Source organism: Necator americanus, chromosome V (genome assembly GCF_031761385.1).
Source record: "Necator americanus strain Aroian chromosome V, whole genome shotgun sequence".
Taxonomy (NCBI): domain Eukaryota; kingdom Metazoa; phylum Nematoda; class Chromadorea; order Rhabditida; family Ancylostomatidae; genus Necator; species Necator americanus.
Window position 1 is genome coordinate 31,123,612 of NC_087375.1, and position 23,001 is coordinate 31,146,612.

At 41.8% G+C, this 23,001-nt stretch overlaps 4 protein-coding genes across 6 annotated transcripts; 1 reads left to right on the forward strand and 3 right to left on the reverse strand.

Annotated features, from left to right (window-relative positions):
- Positions 1-211: 211 nt before the first annotated feature.
- RB195_015751 (uncharacterized protein) lies at positions 212-1,948 on the reverse strand (the record flags this gene model as incomplete). The annotated part of the gene is made up of 1 exon (XM_064206614.1): positions 212-1,948. The coding sequence occupies one exon, from the start codon at positions 1,946-1,948 to the stop codon at positions 212-214; it is 1,737 nt and encodes a 578-aa protein (XP_064062495.1).
- Positions 1,949-2,137: 189 nt separating this feature from the next.
- Positions 2,138-2,473, reverse strand: RB195_015752 (uncharacterized protein; the record flags this gene model as incomplete). Its single annotated transcript, XM_064206615.1, has 1 exon — positions 2,138-2,473. One exon carries the CDS (start codon positions 2,471-2,473, stop codon positions 2,138-2,140), a length of 336 nt encoding a protein of 111 aa, XP_064062496.1.
- A 286-nt stretch (positions 2,474-2,759) lies between these two features.
- On the forward strand, positions 2,760-4,979 carry RB195_015753 (uncharacterized protein; the record flags this gene model as incomplete). 2 transcript variants are annotated; one of them, XM_013436427.2, is made up of 5 exons in its annotated part: positions 2,760-2,846; positions 4,064-4,205; positions 4,309-4,427; positions 4,607-4,726; positions 4,830-4,979. In XM_013436427.2, 5 exons carry the CDS (start codon positions 2,760-2,762, stop codon positions 4,977-4,979), a joined length of 618 nt encoding a protein of 205 aa, XP_013291881.2. The 2 variants fall into 2 exon arrangements, with proteins under 2 accessions (XP_013291881.2, XP_064062497.1); XM_064206616.1 differs by lacking the exon at positions 2,760-2,846 and adding an exon at positions 3,479-3,511.
- Positions 4,980-8,660: 3,681 nt separating this feature from the next.
- Positions 8,661-11,554, reverse strand: RB195_015754 (uncharacterized protein; the record flags this gene model as incomplete). 2 transcript variants are annotated; one of them, XM_064206617.1, is made up of 11 exons in its annotated part: positions 8,661-8,781; positions 8,941-9,038; positions 9,101-9,187; positions 9,473-9,613; positions 9,690-9,762; positions 9,830-9,926; positions 10,450-10,559; positions 10,622-10,710; positions 10,766-10,895; positions 10,944-11,062; positions 11,456-11,554. In XM_064206617.1, the coding sequence occupies 11 exons, from the start codon at positions 11,552-11,554 to the stop codon at positions 8,661-8,663; spliced, it is 1,164 nt and encodes a 387-aa protein (XP_064062498.1). The 2 variants fall into 2 exon arrangements, with proteins under 2 accessions (XP_064062498.1, XP_064062499.1); XM_064206618.1 differs by having other exon boundaries at positions 11,456-11,467.
- Between the last annotated feature and the right edge of the window lie 11,447 nt (positions 11,555-23,001).

Sequence of the window (23,001 nt, forward strand, 5' to 3'; positions counted from 1 at the left end):
CGTCCCTCACTTGCGTGAAACGGGATACTCCTAGCATCACCCTCTCGATTGCGCGTTCAATGACGCTCACCGCGTTTTCTTCCTGCTTGCGAAATGCCCAGGTTTCCGAAGCATAGGTCAAAGCAGGAAGTACGGTGGTCTTGAAGAGGTGAGCACGGAGCCGGGTGTTCCTGGTCTTCTTAACTACATCTTCGATGCTCTTGTACGCTCCCTAAGCCGCTCGTCTCCTCCTGCCCAGCTCGAGGGTCAGGTCGTTCATCATGTTCAGTTCCCGACCCAGATAAACGTAGCTGGTGCATTCGGATATGTTCGTTCCGTTGAGCGTGAATGGGGCATCCGAGACCCATCCGTTCCACATGAACATCGTCTTGTCTAGATTCAGCTGAAAACCGATGCATCCACATGTTTCGTCGAATTCGGTCAGCATTCGTTCCGCTTGGCTGATGCTAGGTGTTATCAGTACGATGTCATCAGCAAAGCGCAAATGGTGTAGCTGCCAACCGTCGACCTTCACTCCCATGTCGTCCCATTCCAACTTTCGCATTGCGTTCTCGAGGGTGGCTGTGAATATTTTGGGTGAGATTGTGTCACCCTGTCGAACCCCGCTCTTCACGTCAATGATGATATTCTTGTAGAATGGCGCAATTCCGGTTGTGAAGTTACTGTACAACTCTCGAAGTACCTTTATGTAATGAGTAGGGACGGCTTGGTTGCCCAATGCTTCCACGACCGCTTCCGTCTCAACTGAGTCGAAGACCTTCTTTAAGTCGATGAAGGTGAGACAGAGCGGCATCTTGTACTCTCGTGATACCTCGATGAGTTTCGAAACAGTGTGAATGTGGTCAATCGTGCTGAATCCTTTTCGAAACCCTGCTTGCTCGCATGGCTGTCCTTCATCCAAGACTTTTTCAATCCTATTAAGGATCACTCTTGTAAAGAGCTTGTAGATGACGGACAGTAAGCAGATTGGGCGATAGTTGCCGATGTCATGTGGATCTCCCTTTTTATACAGCAACACTGTCTTGCTGGTCTTCCACTGTTTAGGAACCTTTAACGTGTAAAGAGCCATGGTGTTGATGAGTACTGGCGAAAGGCTCTTCAGGTGTTCTGGTCTTAATCTGTCGGGACCGGGTGCCGTACGATTTCTTACCGACATGATAGTATATCGTATTTCGGACGAGAAAATCTCTGGAATGGCATGTCCGTCTTCCCTCAGATGGTGAGGAGGCAAGTGGACATGGCTGTCGAAGAGATCAGAGTAGAAGTCGTAGATGATTTTCTCCATCCCCCGTCTCGATGCAATGGTTGTTCCCTTCGGGTTCCGTAGAGCAGTCATCCTTGTCTTGCGACTGGCGAAGTCTCGACGGGCATAGCGGATGCTTTTCCCCGCCTCTGCAGCTTCAGCCAGTACTTCTGTTCTTCTCTCTTTAAGGTCTTCCTTTATCGCCTCTCTGCAAAGCCTTGCAAGCACGGACGTGAGTTCTTGGTTCCCTGCTGCTCTACGCTGGCGTATCAGCTCAAGAGTTTCAAGAGACAGGCGTCTCTTGGTGGTTTTAAAACTCTCAAAACTCTCAGCCTTCTTCGCGCAGTCGTGAAGGTGTTCAACCAGCCGGTCATATTCCTCGTCGATGTTGTCCATTGCGGAATCTTCCCAAAAGCCGGCTAACGTAGCGAAGAGATCCCAGTTGATGACAGTCCTGGGATTTCTCTCTCTGAACTTGGCGGCTTTCTCTGCTCTCCTTGTGAAAGAAAATCTTCCTCGGAGGAGGCGATGGTCCGATCCCGTATAGAACTTTGGTACAACAGCGACGTCCGTCAGGCAGAACCTTTTATTGACGATGATGTGGTCTATTTCATTACGGTACCCTCCACCGGGTGACTCCCACGTCCAGCGTAGAGAGGAGGGCTTCTGGAATTGCGAGTTCCCATGGATGGTCTTAGTCGTCATGATGAACTCGGAGAGCCTCTCCCCCTGGTCATTCCATTGTAGGCCGTGGGTCCCGATGAAAAGTTCCTCCGGCGTTCTTCTTGGGCCAACCTTGGCGTTGAAATCGCCAATTATGACCTTGTAGAAGGCATGATCTTCTCGGTAGAACTTCTCCAGGTCCGTATAGAAAGCTTCGACTTCTTCTTCTTCTTAGCTTGATGTTGGAGCGTAAGCGACGAAGATAGTCACAGCTGGTGTTGGACCACATCTTCTCATCCGCAGACGTCCGATTTGGGTCGTGAGTTGTTCAAAAGAGTCGATGTTCTTTGCCATGCTCGTGTTGACGAGAGCTCCACCAACACCTCTACTGTCGCATGTTCCTAAGAACAGTTCTTCTCCAGTTTCATATACGGCGTTGAGAGGGTGACGTCGTCTCGTCTCGGTCAGTCCGATGACGTCGTACTTGATCTTCTTAGCTTGCATCATCAGATCTTCGATGGCCGCTTCCGATGCAAGCGTACATGCGTTATAAGTACAGATCGCCATCCTAGTCCTTTTCCGTTTCGGTAGCCTATGAGTCCTGCAACCCCGTCCTACCTGCCGCCACCGTACCAGGCTTTCCTCCGGGATCAGGAGACTCTTTTCTATTACTGTGTTTTGCTTAAAAATTTTAAAACCCATGGGCATGTTGCAAGCCTCTAGTCCCACTCCGGGAGAACTTTCGTTCTCTCGGAGTGACATGTGGAGCTTATTTGTTGGAGGCGATTCCAAACCGCCTCCCTTGCACCTCCCAGTCACTTGATTGCAGGCTTTGGCCGGACCGACGTGCGGGATGCAAGAATGTCATGAGTCAGTCCTGGCTCAGCAGAAACAGGGAGTCCATCCCCTGAATCCACCTGCGTCTCTGGGCAGGCCCAAGGTCGCTTTTGGTCCGCGATTAGCCCCCTATCCGCCACCCGGGGAAGCGCCACGTAGCCTCGCGACTAACCGGCTGTGATCCCTCTAGTGAGGGAGATCCGTGGAATCAATAATATAATCACCATTATTAATTGCAACAGCATCCCACCTAATGGGAAGGTCAGCGATCCCTTTCTGTCAGAACTGGAGAAACTGGGAGTCGAAGAAGTCGCTGACCGCCCGTTCTACTTCTTCAAACTTGGTGAATATTTTCTCGGTTACGAAAGCCTTGAGGGGTCGGATTAAGTGGTAGTTTGCGTGGGGCATTATCGTGGAGGAAGTGCACCAAAGCTCGTCTCAGCTGTTTCTCTCGAACGGCTGACGCGAGCATCTGGAGCTCACTAGCGTATGTGGAACCCCTGGTGTGGCCTTGTGGACGCAGCTCTTAAAACAGCGTTCCCCTCGAATCCCAGAAACAACAAAGGAGACACTTCTTGGGGTGGAGGTCCGATTTGGCTTGCGTCGGCAGGTCTTCTCCTCGGGAGCTACACGGCACAGTGCGCGTTAAAGTAGTAGAGGACCCAGTTCTGATCTCCAGTAATGAGATCTTCGAGAAACTCCTTTCGATGTGAGCGAAGAAAGATAAGTTGACAGATGACCCTGGTAAACCGGCTGCCGCCCGTCAAGGTGTGATGGATCCATCGAGCCAGCACTTTTCTGTAGCCGAGGGCCTGCAGGCGACTGACGACTATTGAATTGTTACACCCGAGTCTCGTCGAAAGATTGTGACTGTTGATCTCTGGATCCTCTTTGAAGACTGGCAGAGTTCTGGGGACGTCCCGACCGGGGCTTGTCTTCGAAGTCGGTGTCTCCATTTGCGAAGCGAGCGAACCAGCATCTGATAGTCCTGGTGGTAGCGCTGCCCCCGCTATATATATATATATATATATATATATATATATATATATATATATATATATATATGTATGTATATATATATATATGTATATATATATGTATATATATGTATATATATATATATATATATATATATATATATATATATATATATATTGTGGAGAAGCATCGAGAATGTTCTACAACTACAACTTGATGCAAAATGGGTTCTGCGCAAAAATGGAAAGTTCTGGAAATTTCGAAAAATGAGTGACAAGACTCCCTCTCCTAATATTTGCTTCATCGATTGTGCACTGCTGTACTTTTTTGAAAATATTTTAGATTTGTGCGCATTGGATCGTAAATTTCCCCTTGTTTTCTGTGGAAGACGGGAAGCTCGTGAGCACTCATCATCCTTTCACAGCGCCCATAGACGAGCACCGAAAGTGGTTAGATGACCCATCAAAACTCCATCATATCACCGGTGAGCTGCTGCGTGTTCTTTGCTCCAGTTGTTTTATAGTGAAGAAGATCTTTGTTCGATCTTCTATGAAACACTTATTTCAACGTTCTAATAGCTAATTCAGGACAGCACTACGACTTGGTGCTGAATGGCGTGGAGTTAGGAGGTGGTTCTATTCGCATCCATAACTCGGAAGAACAAGCGCATGTCTTCAAGATCCTCAATGAAGAAACTACGCAAATGGTTAATCTACATGAGCTTTCTCAGTAAACCTTGCTTCAAACATACGAGGCGATGTTTTCCACGTTTCTGTGTGTGTGGTGTGTGTGAGTGTATATATATATATATATATATATATATATATATATATATATATATATATATGTATATATATGTCTGTACATCTATAATCTTCATTGCAGAATCACTTGCTCGATGCGCTATCTTGTGGTGCACCACCTCATGGAGGATTTGCTCTAGGTCTCGATCGTTACATTGCTTTGCTCGTGGCTGAAGGCGATCCGTCTTTGCCAGTACGAGAGGTGAGAACCACAACTGCCTCCTTTTCTGTTTTCAATGTTCTAAAATTATTTTGTCGAGACTCTTTGTTTTGCTACTGATCAGTGCTAGACATTCCTTTTTCAGGTCATCGCATTCCCTAAATCGAAGGAAGGCCGAGATCTGATGAGCAAAGCACCGGTCGCTCCTAGTCAAGACCAAATTGCACGATATGGAGTGCAATTTGTGGAAACCAACGATCATGCGAGAAATTCGATCGCTGCCATTCATACATGATTATGCCGTCTTCTTACAGTTGGCTATCATATCTTGTCTTAATCATCACTATATAGTTCAAAGGCATCACCCCACGAATCTGAGATGGTGCGGATTTCAGGTGGAGTATTTGTACATGGGAGAGTATATTATGAAGAGGGGGTGAATCCGTCCATTTCTTCCTAATTGCTGCAAAAAACGGCCCGGAAGATGCGGCGCCGCACAAGGCTGGCGCGCTCCAGTCCAACTGTTTGTAGAAAATAGTGCGCCAGAACGCCCGAAGCCGTATCTTTCGGGTGGTTTTTACGGCAATTAGGGAGAAATGGACGGAATCACCTCCTCTCCATAATCCACTATCTCGTATACGAATAATACACCTGAAATCCGTAGCACCTCAGATTCGTGGAGTGATGCCTTCAAGTCAGATAAATGAAAGTCGTCGGGTCGCTCTCTCTCAATATCATCTCAACTATTTTCTTATGCAGGCAATACACAGTTTTGTAGGTATAGATAACTTCTTTTTACCGTAGTCTTATTTATACTTACTGTCAACTTTTATTGGGTGCTGGACTTAGCGACCACTCAGAAAAAGGAAATATGGAAAAAAATTGATGCGAATGAGAAGCTTGGTGTTTGGTTTGAGGATGAATTTCTTAGGAAAATTCGATTATGAACGTATTCTCTTAAGCGGTCTATACTTTGGATTAGTAGATTATCCTTATCCTTGTGGTTTTGTTCACTCCTTAAGAAGTCGAAAAGTATCACAATGACTGAGTCATTGGCGAAACTTTGTTTTTTGAATTCGCCTGAAATATATGTCTGGGTTTTTTTGCTTTCGCAATATGGTTGACATTACCCAAACTTGTTAAACTGACCGAATACTGTACAATTGGAAAATATCTGATTTTGACTGCATTAATTCGACTTGCAACCATCTGCTGAAGAGTTGATTTTTCTCTGGTTCTCATGACTTGCTGCTGAACATTTTCCACACATAGATTTTGTAAAGATGCAGTAGTATTAGACTAACTCAGTAGTTAGAAACCTGCTTTTATCATTTTTGTTGTTCTTCATACGTTACCGTTACATAAATCTCATTGTTTTATTCGTTACCTTCACACAACTTCTGCCGGAGTTTTCAAGAGTCACGCACATTAATTACAAAGGCACCAGTGAATTATTTTTGTCGAAGAAGGAAGACAAACACTAGTGTACTGCTTAACATCAGGAACTCTGTAAAGTTCCTCGCCTGAAAATTTGTCGAATAGCTTTACTGAGAAAAAATTTTGAGTTCAGTATGACTGTCAGAGGTTTGCTCATGAATGATCACCTGGTTCTAATCAAACGATAAAATTCATATGTCTTAATAATAAAAATAGCAAAATCGGATGACATCCGGGTATGGTCACAAACTTTGTTACTTTCAGCATGTATACAATGTATCCGTAAAACGGATGTTATGGAGGTTCGCAATTCCCTGCAGCAGAGCATTAATTTTGACACCGACATTCGTTACAACACTTTCACAGTCGAAGCAGTGGGTGATCTCTCTTCCTAACTAAGACTACCCCGCGCCCCGATTCTCCAATGTAGCTGGTCATTCACCTGCTCCGCGTGCTTATGGAGCACATCTAAATAGATTGCTGAGCAAGGATTTTATCGTAGTTTATAGATATAGCCCTAGTGATTAGAGGAAGCGACTCCTCTATTTGAAGGCGGCTTCTCTGAAAATCGTCTCCGGATGCTAGTTTCTCAATTTTAGTATTCTCACCACAGTCATCTTCACTCTCACTTCAGAATCTCGCCGAACCTTTCCACAGAGATATATTTTCGCGAATAAATAAATGCTTCTTATTTTTTTACCTTGGATCGGAAAGCAATTACTTTTAAATAATGTGCAGTGAAGTAAGCTAGTGATTTTTTGCTCTGCAGAGAAGAGCAAACGTATTCTCTTTTCAGAAGAAGGCCACCTCTCGGACCCTATGCTTTTGTCTCCACTAAGCAAAGCCAAGGCAATCAGGGAAAAGGTAACCGCCGGAAAGAAAATTTGATTAGTTTGAAAAGAAATCGTTGAGGAAATTGTCTGTATACCCGGCGATCATTTAGCACTTCGTGAAATGCAAAAGCATCACTCCTACAATAAAACATTGTTCTCTATGCTCGGTAGTATCGTTTTCTCTTGGAAAATCAAATCAATCACGAGAACAGCTCGAAGTCGCACCGAAATTCATGAATTCTGCCAAAATGTGGCAGTAATCTGCTGATAGTGATCTAGGCCAATCTGCAGAGCAGAAATTGCTCCTTATTCTTGGGTTCGCTGTTAAAATCTAGACAATTGAAAATAATGACAAATGTAAGGGCACAAATCCTACCTATCTAGCGAAACCACAGCTACAGGAAGAAGAAAGAAATAGCGAGGAAAGAAGACTCTGTCCACAAGAACGCATAGGCGAGAAAAAAAAAGGTTGTGTACTACACATGAATCGTAGATGTGAAGAGCACGACCACAAGTGGAGAGCAATCGGTCAATGTGGTAGGTCATGAAGCGGTGGAAGGTCACTGGGATCCACCAATCCCTATGCATTTCTCTGATTACGAAGTTCTTCTTATGCAGAATGTCATCACAATGTTGCATCTCTGAATTACTATCCTATGTGTAATCCTCACATTGCTTCTCCATCCTAAGGAAGGTGCAGATTTCAAGAAATGTTAATGTGACTAAGAAAAAAGACTTGTGCCACTGGCCGTAAAGGTTCATCGACAGTGCAGTCCTGCAATTTTCTGCTTATCTCTTCCCGTTAGGGCCTGTCAATCTCTTTCACGTAGAGATCTGATATTCTTCGTACAATTGGGTATAGGGCACTGATCTCGACTCTGATCTACAGTATCTGAGATGCGTGAAGATTTACCTTAGTCGATCTGCTGCACAATGAACAGTTTTCCTCACATTTTACGACTCAAAAGACCTCGTCCTCAGTTCTTTCCGTGGAGGGCTATTATTATTTTTAATTTATGTTGTTTAGTTACTTTTTACTTTTTTTTCCTTTTCAGAAATTGCATGAGTGGTCATGGGATGTCTAATGTCTAAGTTGACGCAAAATCGCAGGTCTCATTTCTAACAGTACGGAGGAACTTGTAACTGACGAACTCGGAGAGGTAAGAATTCGCTTTTTTAGCAAGAAAATATACCACTGGTAATGAAATGGGGCTGTAATTATGAAAATTTGCGATTTTGTGTTTGTTACTTATTGATAAGAAGACTTTAACATAGTTTAAAGATGAATGGAACTTGCTGTGAAAAATTATTTCATCTTCAAGTACCCCTATCGTTTGTATCCGTTGAATTGCCTCAGAAATGAGAGGAATGGAAAAACGAAACTAAATCTTTGTTATGATGCAGCTTTAATCATCCCTATAGCTTAGTATCGGATACCAGAGACTTTTCTTGACAAAGCCTTACAGGAAAATTATCTTGCTCAGAGAAAGAAAACATTCGATGCTTTATTGCTTTGTTTACAAAGGAACTGCTGACGATAGAAAGAACGAATCCGCTGTTTACTAAATAGAAGACGAGAAGCCTCTGAATCGTACAGTTATGTATAGCATCTTGTAGCATTATGAACGCTGTGAATGGATGCTGCAAAATATTTATTGAGTAATGATATCCGTTAGAAACCATTTTTTCTGCACTGTGATTCCAGTTTACGATGCTGCGACGCACAATCCACCCAAGGGAGAGCACACCGGAGTGGTACCAGTGCTAGCGCACTTCGAACACGCTTTATTCCCAGCTTCGTAGATGACATCATCAACTGCAGGTGACCTGAAAGAGTTTCCGTTGAGGCAAAAGAAGGAAAAATTTTCGAAACTTTGTCCCTATAAAGCCTAACAACAAAGTTTGCTAACCTTGACAATCTGTGAGATTACTGGAATGTCCCTGCGCTTTCTACATATGGAAACTTTCAAAAGAAAAGAAACCTACTTGTCGTACATGCACATAATATATAGTTTTCCGAGTTTCAGGCAAGCTGCTCCAACATCTATAGCACAACCAACCTTGGTGGCGCCGTCGAATGCTATCTGGAAAACGAAGCTGATGAGGAAACGTTTGCTAGGACATTCAGTTTTCTCGCATGACTCACGTTTGCGGCGGATATGACACTCTTTTTATTCTTGAGGTCGTCTCCGAAGCCCTTGTTTTCAAAAGACTTCCACCAACTAGCCACCGCCTGAGTACATAAGTGTTTTGCTTTTTAAAATATCTTCTTGTGCAGTTTTTTTTTTTTGCCTAAGGTCTTTGTCACTACGTAGTCACCCCTCTAAAATGGGCGAATGCGAATATGTCGCTTTCTTCAAAACGACAAGATCACACAAGATCTAGAAGAAACCGAAACTACCATTTGTCTGAAGGTGTCACCCACTTTGAAAGGAATTTTAGTTCGCTTAGACCTCTTCCAGAATTATACCCCTTGATGCACATGCACTGTCGAAACCGCTTAAAATTCTGAAACAACCTTTTCAATGCCGTCTTCACCAATATTGTTGGTTGCGGTGACTTCTTTGCTCCAGAAGTTTTCTCCGACTGTACTGCTTAAACTTGAGGCGCAGTTCTTAATCTTCTTTATAGCCTTGTCTTCAAGATCCTTGTCATATTGCTGAATAATCAAATGTATACAAAAACTGTTTTTACACAAGCTGTTGACGGATTCTGAATTGCTCTTCACTTCTCACCAGTTCAATCATTTTTGTAGCTGGTTTTGCATAGTTTTCGCCAGATTTCGCCCATCCTGTAGCAAGGAGGCGTCTGCAGCACAAAATTATCATTACAGAAGAAAAACAGTATTTTTGTAGCTTTACTAAAAAAGCCTTGCCTGTAGTAGTTGTGCATTTCCAGTGCAGTTCGTCTAAAATTGTCCGAAAACTTGCCTGTACAGGCAGTGGTTCCGCAAAATGTAGACTTGAAAAGCACTGTAACATTGAGAAGAAATTAGCGCTGAACTAAATATTTCTCAGAAGTGTTGCAAGCATTCAACTGTTCATTTATGCAACATTTCCATTCGTATACTTTGGACACTCTCTCATTTATACGTAAAAATCTGGGCATCCAGTTTATTAAGAAAAGACCTTTTTGTTTAGCATTATTTCTTCTTTGAGCATCTTTAAAACGGACCTAACACAGTGTTAAGAATATTAATGAAGTGTTCTAGAATATTTCTCTTGTTTTGAAAAAAGTTGTATGATTCACATGATTCTTCGATATATCCAGTGTACAAGAATCCCTAAAATAATCCAAGTTCCGTAATGGGACAGAAACGACGAGCCTTTTTCTGCAACTTGCTCTAAATAAATGAGCATTGACCCATGCTTCGCCCACAAATTCCAAAAATCAACATATTGCAGTATTCAAATAATCGAAGCACATCTAAGACCAGAAGAGCTTCAAGTATGAGTTTTTTCTCCAGTAACATCATATGTGAAAAACAGGGACAACCTGATTCAGGGGTTGTTTCGCAAAGTCCATCCACGCAAGTGCAGATGGTCGCATTACTGCAGTATTTACCCTTCGCATCTGCCGTATAGACATCGCCTTTGGTGGGTGCTCTGAAATAATTAAAATACACATGAGAAATGAGGTTCATCAGGTCCGAAAAAGAACTGCTTACTTCTGGTTGAAGAAACATAGGAGGTAGTAGCTTGTCGCTTGGCAAATTTGGTATGTGCATGCGAATGCATCGACTTTCTCGTAGGCAAGCTTAACATCCATTCATTGTTTTTCCATGAATTATCGACTTCTAAGATGCACGAACCTGAGAGAACACTTTCTCTCCCTTCACTAGCGTGTTATTCGGCTGTTCTGCAACTGCCTCCTTCCATTTTTCAGTCAGCAAATCTTTTGCTGTTTTGACAGGGTCACAGTTGTTAGCTTTGATTGTGCCCCTAAGAGTGTTTTTCATCGTTGACTTTGTCGAATGATAATTCTCTTACTTTAGAATTATATGGCCGAGAGTATAACCCTTGGTTTGGAACGCGGGTAGAGGTGAGATCGTATCGGGGCAAGTCTTAGCAGCAGCCTGTGCTTCTGCTTCTATATCGCAATTCCATGTCTGGAACATCTACATTAAGCAGGAGAAAAAGGACTGTTACTATGAACACCCATTCACACATTATGTTTTGTTGTCACCTCTTATCGAAAGGAGGGCTCTAACAAGCTGCGATGGATTAGAAACTAATATCGGAAAGAATGAGTGATGATGGGATTAAGACTGCGGATTTTGTGATCCTCCTTGTAAGAAAGTTGAGACAGAGATAAACGAATGTAGTATTTTTAGTTCCTCGCAAACTATATCACTCTCTATGAAAATACAATTCATGGAGTTTTCCTTACCTTAACTCTTATTTATTTTCCACAAATCATAAATAAAGACTAGTTTGAGGTGATGTTCAAACAAATTTAAGAAGTGATAACAAAATCTAAATGCTGTTTGGAATTTACTTACCAATTGATTCATACTCACTGCCGTTGGCAGTGTCGCGCCGTCTTTACCTTCTTGCTCTCCTTTCGCTACCGATCGACGAAAACCATTGATAAGATCCATAATTCCTTTCCTCCAGTTGGTCAGAAATTAGTGAGTCTTGACATTTAAAACCTTAAAAATATGTAGAAAAACAAGAATTGCACGAAAAGAAAGTTATAATAGAGGTTTACTAATAGAGTGTCATGTCACTCTGTTAGTGAACATCTATTATAACTGTCACTAGTAGAGTGTCATGGTGTTATGTGCCACTCGTAACTGCATAGAATGACGGGATTTTCGGAACAGAAACAAATCCTTTGTATCCAACGGGTGAACATAACCTGGACAATATATTGTTGTTGTCTTACTTGTAGCTGAAGTGACTGCGTTGTTGTAGAGCTGCAGACTTGCAAGGAAAAGAGTCTTAAAAAGAGATTAGTATTTTTAAAAGTACCATTTGTTTCCTGGAATTTTTTTCGAAGTTTCGTACACAGTGATGGTGTTATGTGCCACTCGCAACTGCGTAGATAGGTGATGTCTATACGAGTGTTCAACTCAGAATGCAGTTTTTATTACGTAGACCCCAAAATTGTAGTGAATAGTAAATGTAATGTTTCCAGAATAGAAATAAGACATGATTCTAACCCTAAACTTTCTCATGTCGTTACTGTGAATATGTTAGAGAGAATGACGCTAACCGTCCTATTTCAGGGTGCCAGAAGGGCTCACAGCTGTACGAATTACGCCATGTATTTGCAGCTGTACGAATCAGCGATTGTTTGCAATCTGGCTAGTTCTCTCGTGGTCAGTAATGAACAAGTTCGTAGAGCTGCAAACGTTTGTGTATATGTTAAGCTTTTAGCGTAGTCCCGGTGTAGAGAACTGCAGGTCAGGTTAATGTTTACACGCCCTTATTTTAAGGTGGTCATCTTTAGGTGGTGAATTTCGTCAACGAAAACGGTTTCTAGCAACGATGCATAATTTATGGGAACTCATTTTCATGTGCGAGACGGATATAACTATTTGGCTCGAAAACACCATGTTAAACTGTTGGTCTCCTTCGTTATGTAGAACCTGAGGATATCGTTCATTGCACCCTCCATGACGAGAAGAAGCGCTCTAACATTTCTAGCCGATCTTTCCATGCATGGATTCGTCTAAGTGGTTATATGTCATGGGGTGTTGGGAAATTATCGACAAAGAGCTGTGTTCAGAGAGTGTGTTCCGTGTGGTGATGCCCACTGTCTTGGATGAAGAGGAAAGAGTTCCAAACCTTGGCTTCGGGAAATTTTAGATTTCTGTAAGTTCGTTATTGTGTACTCGCTCTTCGCTTCGCTCGAGCAGAAGAACTTAGCCCAGACAGGGTTCAATTTTAGAGTTAGGTACAAAGGGACTTACCAGATGAAGCGGATTCATCGCTGCACGATGAAGATTGATGTTGTGATGTAGAGAATGTTGGCCACCCTATTTATACGCAGTTGATTTTAAATGTCACTGGTCCATCGGCCAAAAATCAAACGTTACATGGAAATTTAACAAAAGACTGGTGGTGATTTTCAATCCATACCGACCGTCAGACGTGATATATCGCGAATTGAAGGAATGTATTTTGATGTGTCGTGAAAGGATATCCATCAAAGCTCACAGAATTAAATTAAAATAGGCTGTAGTGTTTTGTTATGTGTACGGTAGGGAATGCGAAAACAAATGCATACGAACTCAAATGGTCCGGGTTCTCTATTGCGATTCTAATATTCAGTTCGAAAGTCCTCTGCTCTTACACCACTTCCAAGAAAATTAAGTTCCACGTAGTATTTCTTCAGTCGTTGTTGACAATATATGTTCACTTTCAACCAGATCATGTGTATCGTGTCCATGTTGCAGCAGCTATGCTTGTTTTTTTTTTGCGTTACTAGTTTAGTCCTCCTCATTCTTCATCAGAGACTGCGTTTAGCAGAGAAATGATTTTCTCGCTATGGTATGTTTTATCTCGGCTAGATTGTGGAATACTCACTTTTGGATTCCCTGATTTTCTGATTCTCTCCGATTCAAACTCCAATTTCTCCTTCGATGAATCACTTCATGTTAGGACACCACGCAATGCATATTGATGCTCGTATTTTCGTCAGAATAAGACTGTAGGAGACCAATCCATAGTGTGAAACGGTCGCTGATGATCTAATAAGAAATATTATTTTATTATATCATATTATATTATATATATATATATTATTTTATCACAGAGTATTTATAGGATTTAAAGACAACATTCTAGAAATATGGTGTGCTAAAGAAATTTGGGAGAAAAGCAAAAGAGAGAATTGTAGATGGTAGGATCCTGTGTGGTTCTGCCCATCCCTCCCTAACCGTCGTTAAAAACGTCGTTGAAGAACACAGTCTCCTACGACGATTTCAGTTGCAACGCGCAACTCTTGAGCAAGCGCCGAATCCAACGTCGTAGAAACTACGGCGGTTCTCACATCGTTTTTACGTCGATTAGGGGTAGGTGAGTGGAACCACCCCTTATCTCGTAATATAAAATACCATCTTTAGCTTTCCCGCGGATTTCCTTACAACGTCAGATTCGAGGTACGCTGCTTTTAAGTTAGGCTTTGAACACAAATAAGGGATAATTTTTAACTACATCTTGTCTCTCCCTGTCGAAACTGGTGCGAGAAGGACCACACTTTAGATTAACATTGGAAGGAAATTCGATTACAGGGTCTTAACTTTGTATATTTTTTAGCTGTTGAACTCACTCACTTGTCTTACAGTTGCCATTGAAATGTCACTTTGCGGTCGCATTTGGTAATTTTTTTGTTTCAGAGGCAAACTGAAGCGTATTCCTTAATTATGGACTTTTGTTCCACTTATGTGAAAGTACATGCTCCTATCATTTGTATTTCGACGAAGCGCTGATGACGATCGTATGTTCGTTGAAGTTGCGAGATATTCAGGTCCTGAAGTGTTGCTTAAAGAGGGTAGTGCTCTGCGGTGTGGAACAGGTTAGCGGGAAGCTGGAACATTCTAAATTATCTCTACTGGATTTCCTCTGTTTCTCCAGGTTTCCAGGACACCCCAGTCCTGAAGTGAATTATGTAGTTTGTTCATGGAAGTTGCAAATGCGTTCCTCCTATATAGTGCAGTTACTTTGTCTATAAACCCTTTCCAGAATGCTCGCACATCTACGACAAAGTATTGCAGTTTGCAAAATTAAGGAAACATTATGGTAACTCGTATCAACGAAAAAAAAAGAACAATTTTGACATACATCAAGAGCAGATCTATAGTAGGCCGTCTTAAGCAGTCCATGGTACATCTGTCACTGTTTTACTTTTTGAGTCCGTTTCCAATGCATCGCTCCAGAAAAAGTCCGAGAGTCACATTCCCATCCCATGTTGCCGTTATTTTACACATTCTCACTGCTCATATATGCTATACTCATAATATGGAACAATCGAAGCCACATGAAATTGATTTCATTACTTGTACGGTTGTATAGAAATGATTTGTTGGATAATATCACCATCACGTTAAGCGATCTCAGTCCTCTAGGTCTCCGGTATTTCAGAGGCTTTGAATACCTATGCTCGCAAACAGTGGATTGCCTTTTTCTGGCACTTCATAAAAACCATCTCCGGATTCGTTTATCGTTAGCGAGTAGAAAGAGTTTTAAATTTTTCAAGAATCTCACCGCTGAGCGTGCTGAATTTCACCTTACGTATTTCAGAGTTCAGTTTTTGGTGCAACAAAATGAATGAAAAGGCAACTGTACTGTATTAATTGTACAGTATTACAGAAAAACTATTAAGTTCAAATTTAGAGGGCGACAAACACTCCTATATAACCGACGACGTTAATGCCAGCTTTAGAAAAGAATGTTTTCTAGACCTATAAGTATTGTATTTGTGAGTATGTGTGAAAACCATAAAAAAATTCCCCTCCCTTCTTTTCCTTTCCTTCCTCGCAACTTATCTGATTAGGGTACAGTGATGCTGGCCCCACTTGCTTGCGAAGTGCCGATATTTCTTGAAGCAGATTAAAGTATCAAAGCTCAAAGTATCAAGTATGAAGGACCAGGTGCTGTGGTGTTAAAGAACACGAAACCTGGAGTCGATGGTATTCTTCATTACATTCTCGACACTCCTATATGGTTCCTAACCTTGTTGTTTCTCCTGTCCAGTTTAGGTTTCAGGTAGTTCTACATGTTTTTTTCCGACCTAAATATAAAAAAGTGATACGCCTAAATTTATTCCTGCTGCTGAAGATGTACGGGGCATCAGAAACCGCACCGTTCTTTGTAAGCATTGACTTTTCTGGCTTTATGTTTTCAGAACTGATGTTGTCATTCTATCCACGAGATGAATATCAAGTAGTTGCCGGTCATCAATTTTCATTCCCCACATAATTCATTTCAACTTTTTGCACTACGTTTTCTGGGGTGTCAATGGATCCTTCGAGTGATACCGTAGCATTCTGTCGGATCCACTCATTTACGTCAATGGTCACGTTTTTATGGAATATTAGAATGCAGTCTAGTAAGGAAACTCAAATAATGAGGACAACATGGGAGCGCAGACGAATTAAGCAATCCTGTTGTTCTTCCAGTAAGGTTTAACCACTTAATGAGGAGCTCTACATCTCCAACTTTCCGACTTTTTTGGATCGGAAGTTTACCTAAGAGTAAGCAACCGTCTTGGCAAAATGACGTAAAGCGACTCTGATCCATACAGGTTGGCGACGAACTATTGTGAAAGCTAATCTCACTGTGGCAGGGCTACATAGTATGAGAAAATGTCTTTTTGCAGCTCTACCATACATACTGTACAGTGGGCTCTGTTACCTCAGATGTCGGGTGGTATAGCGACAGGCATCTTGTCAATTTCATTTCACAAATTGTTTTTACGAGAACGGGAGTTTGCGCTCAAGAGCACAGCCCCACAGAACAGATCTTCGAACTGGTGGTCATCCGCTTCGTGTAATTCTAACGGCGCACATAAAATCTTTTATGAAACAAGAAAGGATTCCAAACTAATGGAAGACTCGGGCAGTTCTTATCCGAAAGGGAGCTGACCGAGAGGACTTTCAAAAGTACTTAAACTCCGATATGCTCATCGGCACATTCAGATCGTGTCGAACGCCACAAATATTTGCGTAGGAATATCGCCTGTTCCTTTTCCTAATATATGTGAATGATCTGAAGCCTTCAAGAGAGTAGAAGCAAATGCAATACTTACCGATCAAGGTGTGCATGCGTCACGTGTGAGGACAGATTGCTGCGGTCGATACATCGCTGAGATGAAGGCTTTTTATTACCTTTTACCATATCCATTGGGTATGAGGTACAATGTAATACTATATCGCCAAAGCTGTTCACGCCTGCATTACCATGGGTAATGAAATTACTTGTTCCGGAAGGAGGCATACGTGGAAGATGAAAGATTCTTACCATATCTCCGTTTTGCAGACGATATAATTTTTTCTTCGAGAACATTCAGTAAAGCAGAGACGATGCTCACAAAACTGAACGAAGTAGTTAAGAGAGTGGGACTAGCCATAGACAGATTCAGATCACAAAAAAAATCTACTGCCAGGACGCACAAATCGAAGGCTCCAAAATCATGGAATCTTCGTTATACGTGTACCTCGGGCGTCCTATGAATACGAATATCTTTTCGAAGAAAGAACTGAATGGAGGAAAGAGAGCAGCACGAGAGCATTTACACTCATCAGGGAAGTTAGGGACCGACTGACGGACAAACAGCTCTTTCCCTGTTTGACTCGATATTTTTTCAGGCGCCCACTTACGAAAAAGGAGACATGGGCAGACACCGCTGGAGGCTACTTACGGTAACGTTGTGAGGAGAATCGACTATATATGGACTAAAAGAACTTTAGAGCGAGGAAGGTCATCAGCGAGATTGGATGTGTTTGCTGCATGGATTGAAAATTCTCTTGAATTCGTCGTCAACGTCAAGTGCTTCTTGAATGACGACAGCGAAGAAGGAAACGACTGGAAAATATAATGTGACCCCCTAAGTCATCTAGGTACCTAAGTAAGTGTTCTACTGTATGAGTTTATTCGAGACGTCACAGTGAAGGACACATCCGGTTATTACGAAATAGCTCTGGTCTATGAATTGGACCACTACTCGCATAGCGCAAAGGCTCCTCATGCTTCATTCCGCAGCCTTAAAAGGATCGCGCAGAAGGACAAACGGTTGAATTCGTCACTGAAAACGATGGTGTTCAGCGTTCGACTAAAAAGGTACCAATCGATGTAATAGGCTAGGGAGGAGGCGGGATGTCGGAATGGCACTGATCCCCAAAATTCTGTTCATGGAATTCTTGTGCTCGTATGCATTTCTTTCTTACGCGCATAATTTATTAATAATTGAGTTTATCTTCACGTTAATATTCTGTGGGTAGCCCCCACCCTGCTTTCTTCTATTAAGGATTCTGTAGCCTTGGAAAAGGTTTGCCTAACAGAAAGAGATTTGTGTCTCTGATCCTACGTTAGAGAACAGCGACAGCCCAAGTCCACCATATTCTGCTTGTTATGTGGGGATATAATACCCTTCGTACAGCCAGTGTAATACTGACAGTAGAGTGACCAATCTCTGATCTGCTTTTTCTAAAATGTTATGCACGAAGATCTTCTCCGATCGACCTACTACGAGTCTGGAGCACATTGGACTATGTCCTCTCATATATTACAGCACGAAAGTCTCCTTCTTTTGTCCTCTCCATTCCTGACTTATGCTGCTCAACCTTGACTACTATTTTCTTCGGAACTCGAGTGTGAGCGAAATGGATGTCTGAGTAAGCTTACACCGAATGATGTTTCCCTATCGTTAGAGGTTAGAGAAACTTGTCACTGAAGACTTCAGAAAAAAATTCTGATAGAAGTGAACGCGAATCTTATGGCAAAGGTAAATCTCCTTTAACGATTTTCGAGTGAGCTTTCTGAAGATGAAGGGCCAGTTCTAAAGTTGAGTATTAGATCAACTCAACTATGATTTTAAGCAAGATTACTTCCGCTTTGCAGACTTTCAAACAAGGATGAACAGTGGAGACGATCTGAACATTACGAAAGAACACCAAAGATCATAGAGAGATAGTTTCTCAGTATTTCGTTGTGTGTTCCTTAAATACCGGGACGAAAACTTAGGTGTACACATAAACTTCCGTATCTTTGGAGACGATGTCTATACGTTGGTTTCATACCGACGGAAGGTAAAGGACTAGTTCTAACATTTTCCCCACAGAACGAATTTCTTGAATGATTATGAGAAATGCGAACACTGAGAGCCCCACACTGAAACGCGCTTGCAGCGGATATGATGCGTTCATGGTTCCCTTACATATTCGACAGAACATGCACCTTCATTAGGCGGTGGCCACTGAGGGCAGCAGACTTAGATACCTCTGCTCCGATTGTAGAACTGGAACGGAAAAATTCAAAAATTCGACTAGTTTGGAACCGCTTGTGCGACAACATTAGCTTTCAGTGATTTGCTTGAATATGTTCACAGTCAAGATCGCTATCCATGTTTAATATAGGCTCACCCTGCAGAAACTCTTCATACTGTTTTTATACTCACTGAAAAACACATTTTTATATGACCAGCTCTGCACAACTCCTAGCTACAGGGAGTCCGCCATTTTGGCAGGTAGCCTTACGTTAGGAGTGGTTTATCATACTACGTGTAGGTTTCATGGTGACAATAACATAGAAAAAGAGGGACGGCCACTGTATCTGAGGGTAAAGAAGCACCTAAATTTACTCAGGAAATCAAAACTTTCTACCCCTCTCGGAGTTCACTGCAAAATGCGCTCTAAAAACTTCGAAGTAGTGGTTGAGGTAACAGTATGCTCTTGGCGTCCATAGTATTAAAAAGTTTTCTTTTTTACAACTGCTCAAAATTCAAAATAGGAGAAAAAGGACGGATTCACTGCAATCACAAAAGAACTGATTCCATAACAAGAACTCTGCGGATTTTGATCTAAGAAGCGCGCAGCAGAAGTTTCTCACAAAACTTTTGTGATTGTGATAATTATGGTATGAGGTAGTCTAACCTTCCACTATTGGCGGATAAAATAAAAATGCGCTACCGCTCACTGAACTTGATTTTCCAGGCATTCAGCAAGATAATAGCTCCAAAATGTTAGCTGTTTATGAATAACAACAATAATTTTGGCCTTGGCGAATCAATAAGAGCTACGTATTTACTATGCCAAGATTCAAGAGCAGTTTAACATGAACGCTGCTAAGTGCTCACATGATAACGGGTTTCCTCACAGTAATTTTGTGTTCCATTTATGTTTCTAGAACAATCTCAGTAATAAACTGGGATAGTTTGCAGTCTGCTTCCCCAATCTCTAGATACACACAGTTGAGGCTTTCATTTATGTTCGTTGTAGTGAGCATTTCTATCTCCTTCTATTCTGGAGAAACATACATAACATACTCACACAAAGCAGACAGATTGTCTGTGAACCCTCCCTTATTTTTTTTTGCCCTCGCATGCGCCGCTTATTTGCCGGCGTCCACAAAATAAGGGAAAATCATGATAGTTCGAATAAACCAAATAAATCTGATGTATATTCGAAGGGAAACCAGGAAGGTGGTCGCCTTCTGTATCAACATCAGCACTTTTGTTTCCTGTAGTCTGGACTTTTTTTTATAGGAATGCGTTATCTATGCGTTCGGTATATGATACTCTCAAAGAGTACTACTTTTTTACCCAACCTGCCATCATGCCGATTGCCTAACTAAGCAAATCTCTAAACCTATAAGACTGAATAATTGCAAAAAAAAAAAACACGCAAAAGTGCACGAAAAAAAAAGCAGATTTCAAAATTCATGCGGTTGTGGAATCTACTTTGTTGAACAATGTCACCACTAACTCCGTTAAACATTTTCATTCGCTCCCTCATTTTGTTAGGCATAAAAATGAGTGTATTTGTATAAACTGGGGCTGCTTGACCTTTTGAGATCGTTTATTAGTAGATTTGCAGGTGATAGCTTGCGTTTCAGTTCCCCCTACTGAAAACTACGTATGTCTAGAATAATCCTTTTGATTGTGGAAAAGCCTCAATATAGAGCACAAACGGTGCCTTTCAGTATATCTATTTTGTAACTCACGCAATGGGACGAAACGAAAGTACAACGCAAATGTCATACAATGAATATAATAGAATATCACGAAATTACATCTGCTTGGTGCTATCGCTGCGAGAAAAATGTTCTATGTTGTTGCTGGCATTAATTGCCGCTAACACAATGAATATTTCTATGTAGCCAAAATCCTATAACTACCTACCGTAGTTGTCCACCCTTTTTCGACTATTCGATATGTCACTTTTGATAGACGGCATGAATTGGAAATCAACTCTAGTTTTTCTTTCACTCGCTAGCAGGAAACTTTTTTTTCTCAAATGAAGCCGTAGCCTGTTTTACCGAGGACTAATGTTGCGCAGTCGATGATCGAAGCCGCCCTGGTGGCTACCAAGGGCTTCCTACTTCCGAAGCTGATAAACGCCAGATAGCTATAAAATGGGGTGCAACGGGTCCACCGGCGTCGAGTTGGTGCGACGACGCCAGATAACCATAAAATGGTACTTATCTTGAGATAAAAGAATGAACGTGATACTTCTACTTGTCCGCATGCTACATTTTAGGCTGCACACACGTTTATGAACCTCAGTTCGGAACTGTGCACCCAAAGAAATTGAACGACACACATTTTATAATTCATCGATTGTTTGGATCGACGGTGTGTGGAGTTGAAAAAGTAGAAAACAGTAAAAAAAATACGCATAGAATACTGCTATGAAAGCCACATTCACCACAATGCGACATACAGTGATGCATAAAGAACCTAAAGAGAGCATGATAATCAGAACAGCAAAAATTGTTGGTCTGGATTGGGCTTGCTCGCTTTTTAAAACCCCAGTGGTGCGGTAAAACCCCCAGTGGTGCGGCCGATACGCACAGAATTATACGTGGGATTTCTCTCCACAGATTCAAAAGCGAGCTTCTTCGGTCTTAAAACCGAGAGTGCTTCTTTTGTCGTGCCCTAGATACACTTTGAGAAAGAATCAGCGAGCTTCTTACTTACAACTGAGTCATGCAGTTTTGAAAACTTTCCCTTTTCAGGATCACGTGCTCGGATTCTCGGATTCAGGTGGTCATCCATGTGCTCCGTATAGCTGTAGAGCGAATCTTTATGTAAAGGAGAGTAATATCGAAATTGAATGAACTTCGTCACTGAAGGGACAGAAGTCACGATTTTTCACCCTCCTAATTTTAGTATTCTCACCGCTATCTCCCTAGCGATGCACTCTGCGATCTCACTACATTTTTCTACTAATGTATGTTTTCGAAAATGAAAATGTGATTATCATTTGTGTGGAGAGCAGTCAATTTAAAAAATATCATATCTGCTTCATAATACGGGCTTAGTCTGTCACGTGTGTGTGTGTGTGTGTGTGTGTGTGTGTGTGTGTGTGTGTGTGTGTGTGTGTGTGTGTGTGTGTGTGTGTGTGTGTGTGTGTGTGTGTGTGTGTGTGTGTGTGTGTGTGTGTGTGTGTGTGTGTGTGTGTGTGTGTGTGTGTGTGTGTGTGTGTGTGTGTGTGTGTGTGTGTGTGAGAGAGAGAGAGAGAAAGAAAAGAAATTCCGAAAAGGGATTGTGACGGGTCCACCGGCGTCGAATTGGTGCGCCGACGCCTATAGCTATAAAATGGGGTGTAACGGGTCCAAAGGCGTCGAATTGGTGCGCCGACGCCACATAGTTGTAAAATAGGGTGCGACGGGTCCCGCGGCGCTGCGCAATAACTTCGTGTGCATGTCGCAAAAGGCAAATGGGATGTTACATAGCCAGGGTCAAGCGTATAGTTGGGAAAAATCCCTCCTAAAAACGACCCCCCTTCGCAGACCCTCCCAAAAACGACCCTCTCATCTCGTTCCTACCAGTATAGCTGCTCACACAGCAATCAAAATTTGGGTATAATAAAAAAAATTTAAAAAACAAATAAACGCCTAATAAATAAATTAAAATAATGCGATGTAATAAACAAATAATAAATTATTTTAAAAAAATAGTATTGCTACAAGTAAAACAAAATACATATTGTAATGCAGCGATATTAATGGAATAAATAATAACTAGAAATTATATGTTCATGTTAATTATATATTCAAGATGCCGCGTGACGTGTGCCAGATGGAAGAAGATCAAGAAAAATAAAAGTTTTAAACAATAAACAAAAGTTCGATCCTCGCCGGAACTATTATTTTTGCAAAACAAAAAAAACAGCTGGAAAAGAAGGAGAACACCTTTTAAAACAATTTTCACACTATTTCCGACTATCACCAAACAATTTTACTCATCGATAACGGAAATGAACGGATGAGAGTTCGATCCCCGCATGAATCTAGATTTTTGCAAAACCGAAAAAAAATCACTGAGGAGAAAATTTCACCGGCAATTTCTTGAAATTGTGTTTAGAGCACTGTTTGCCAC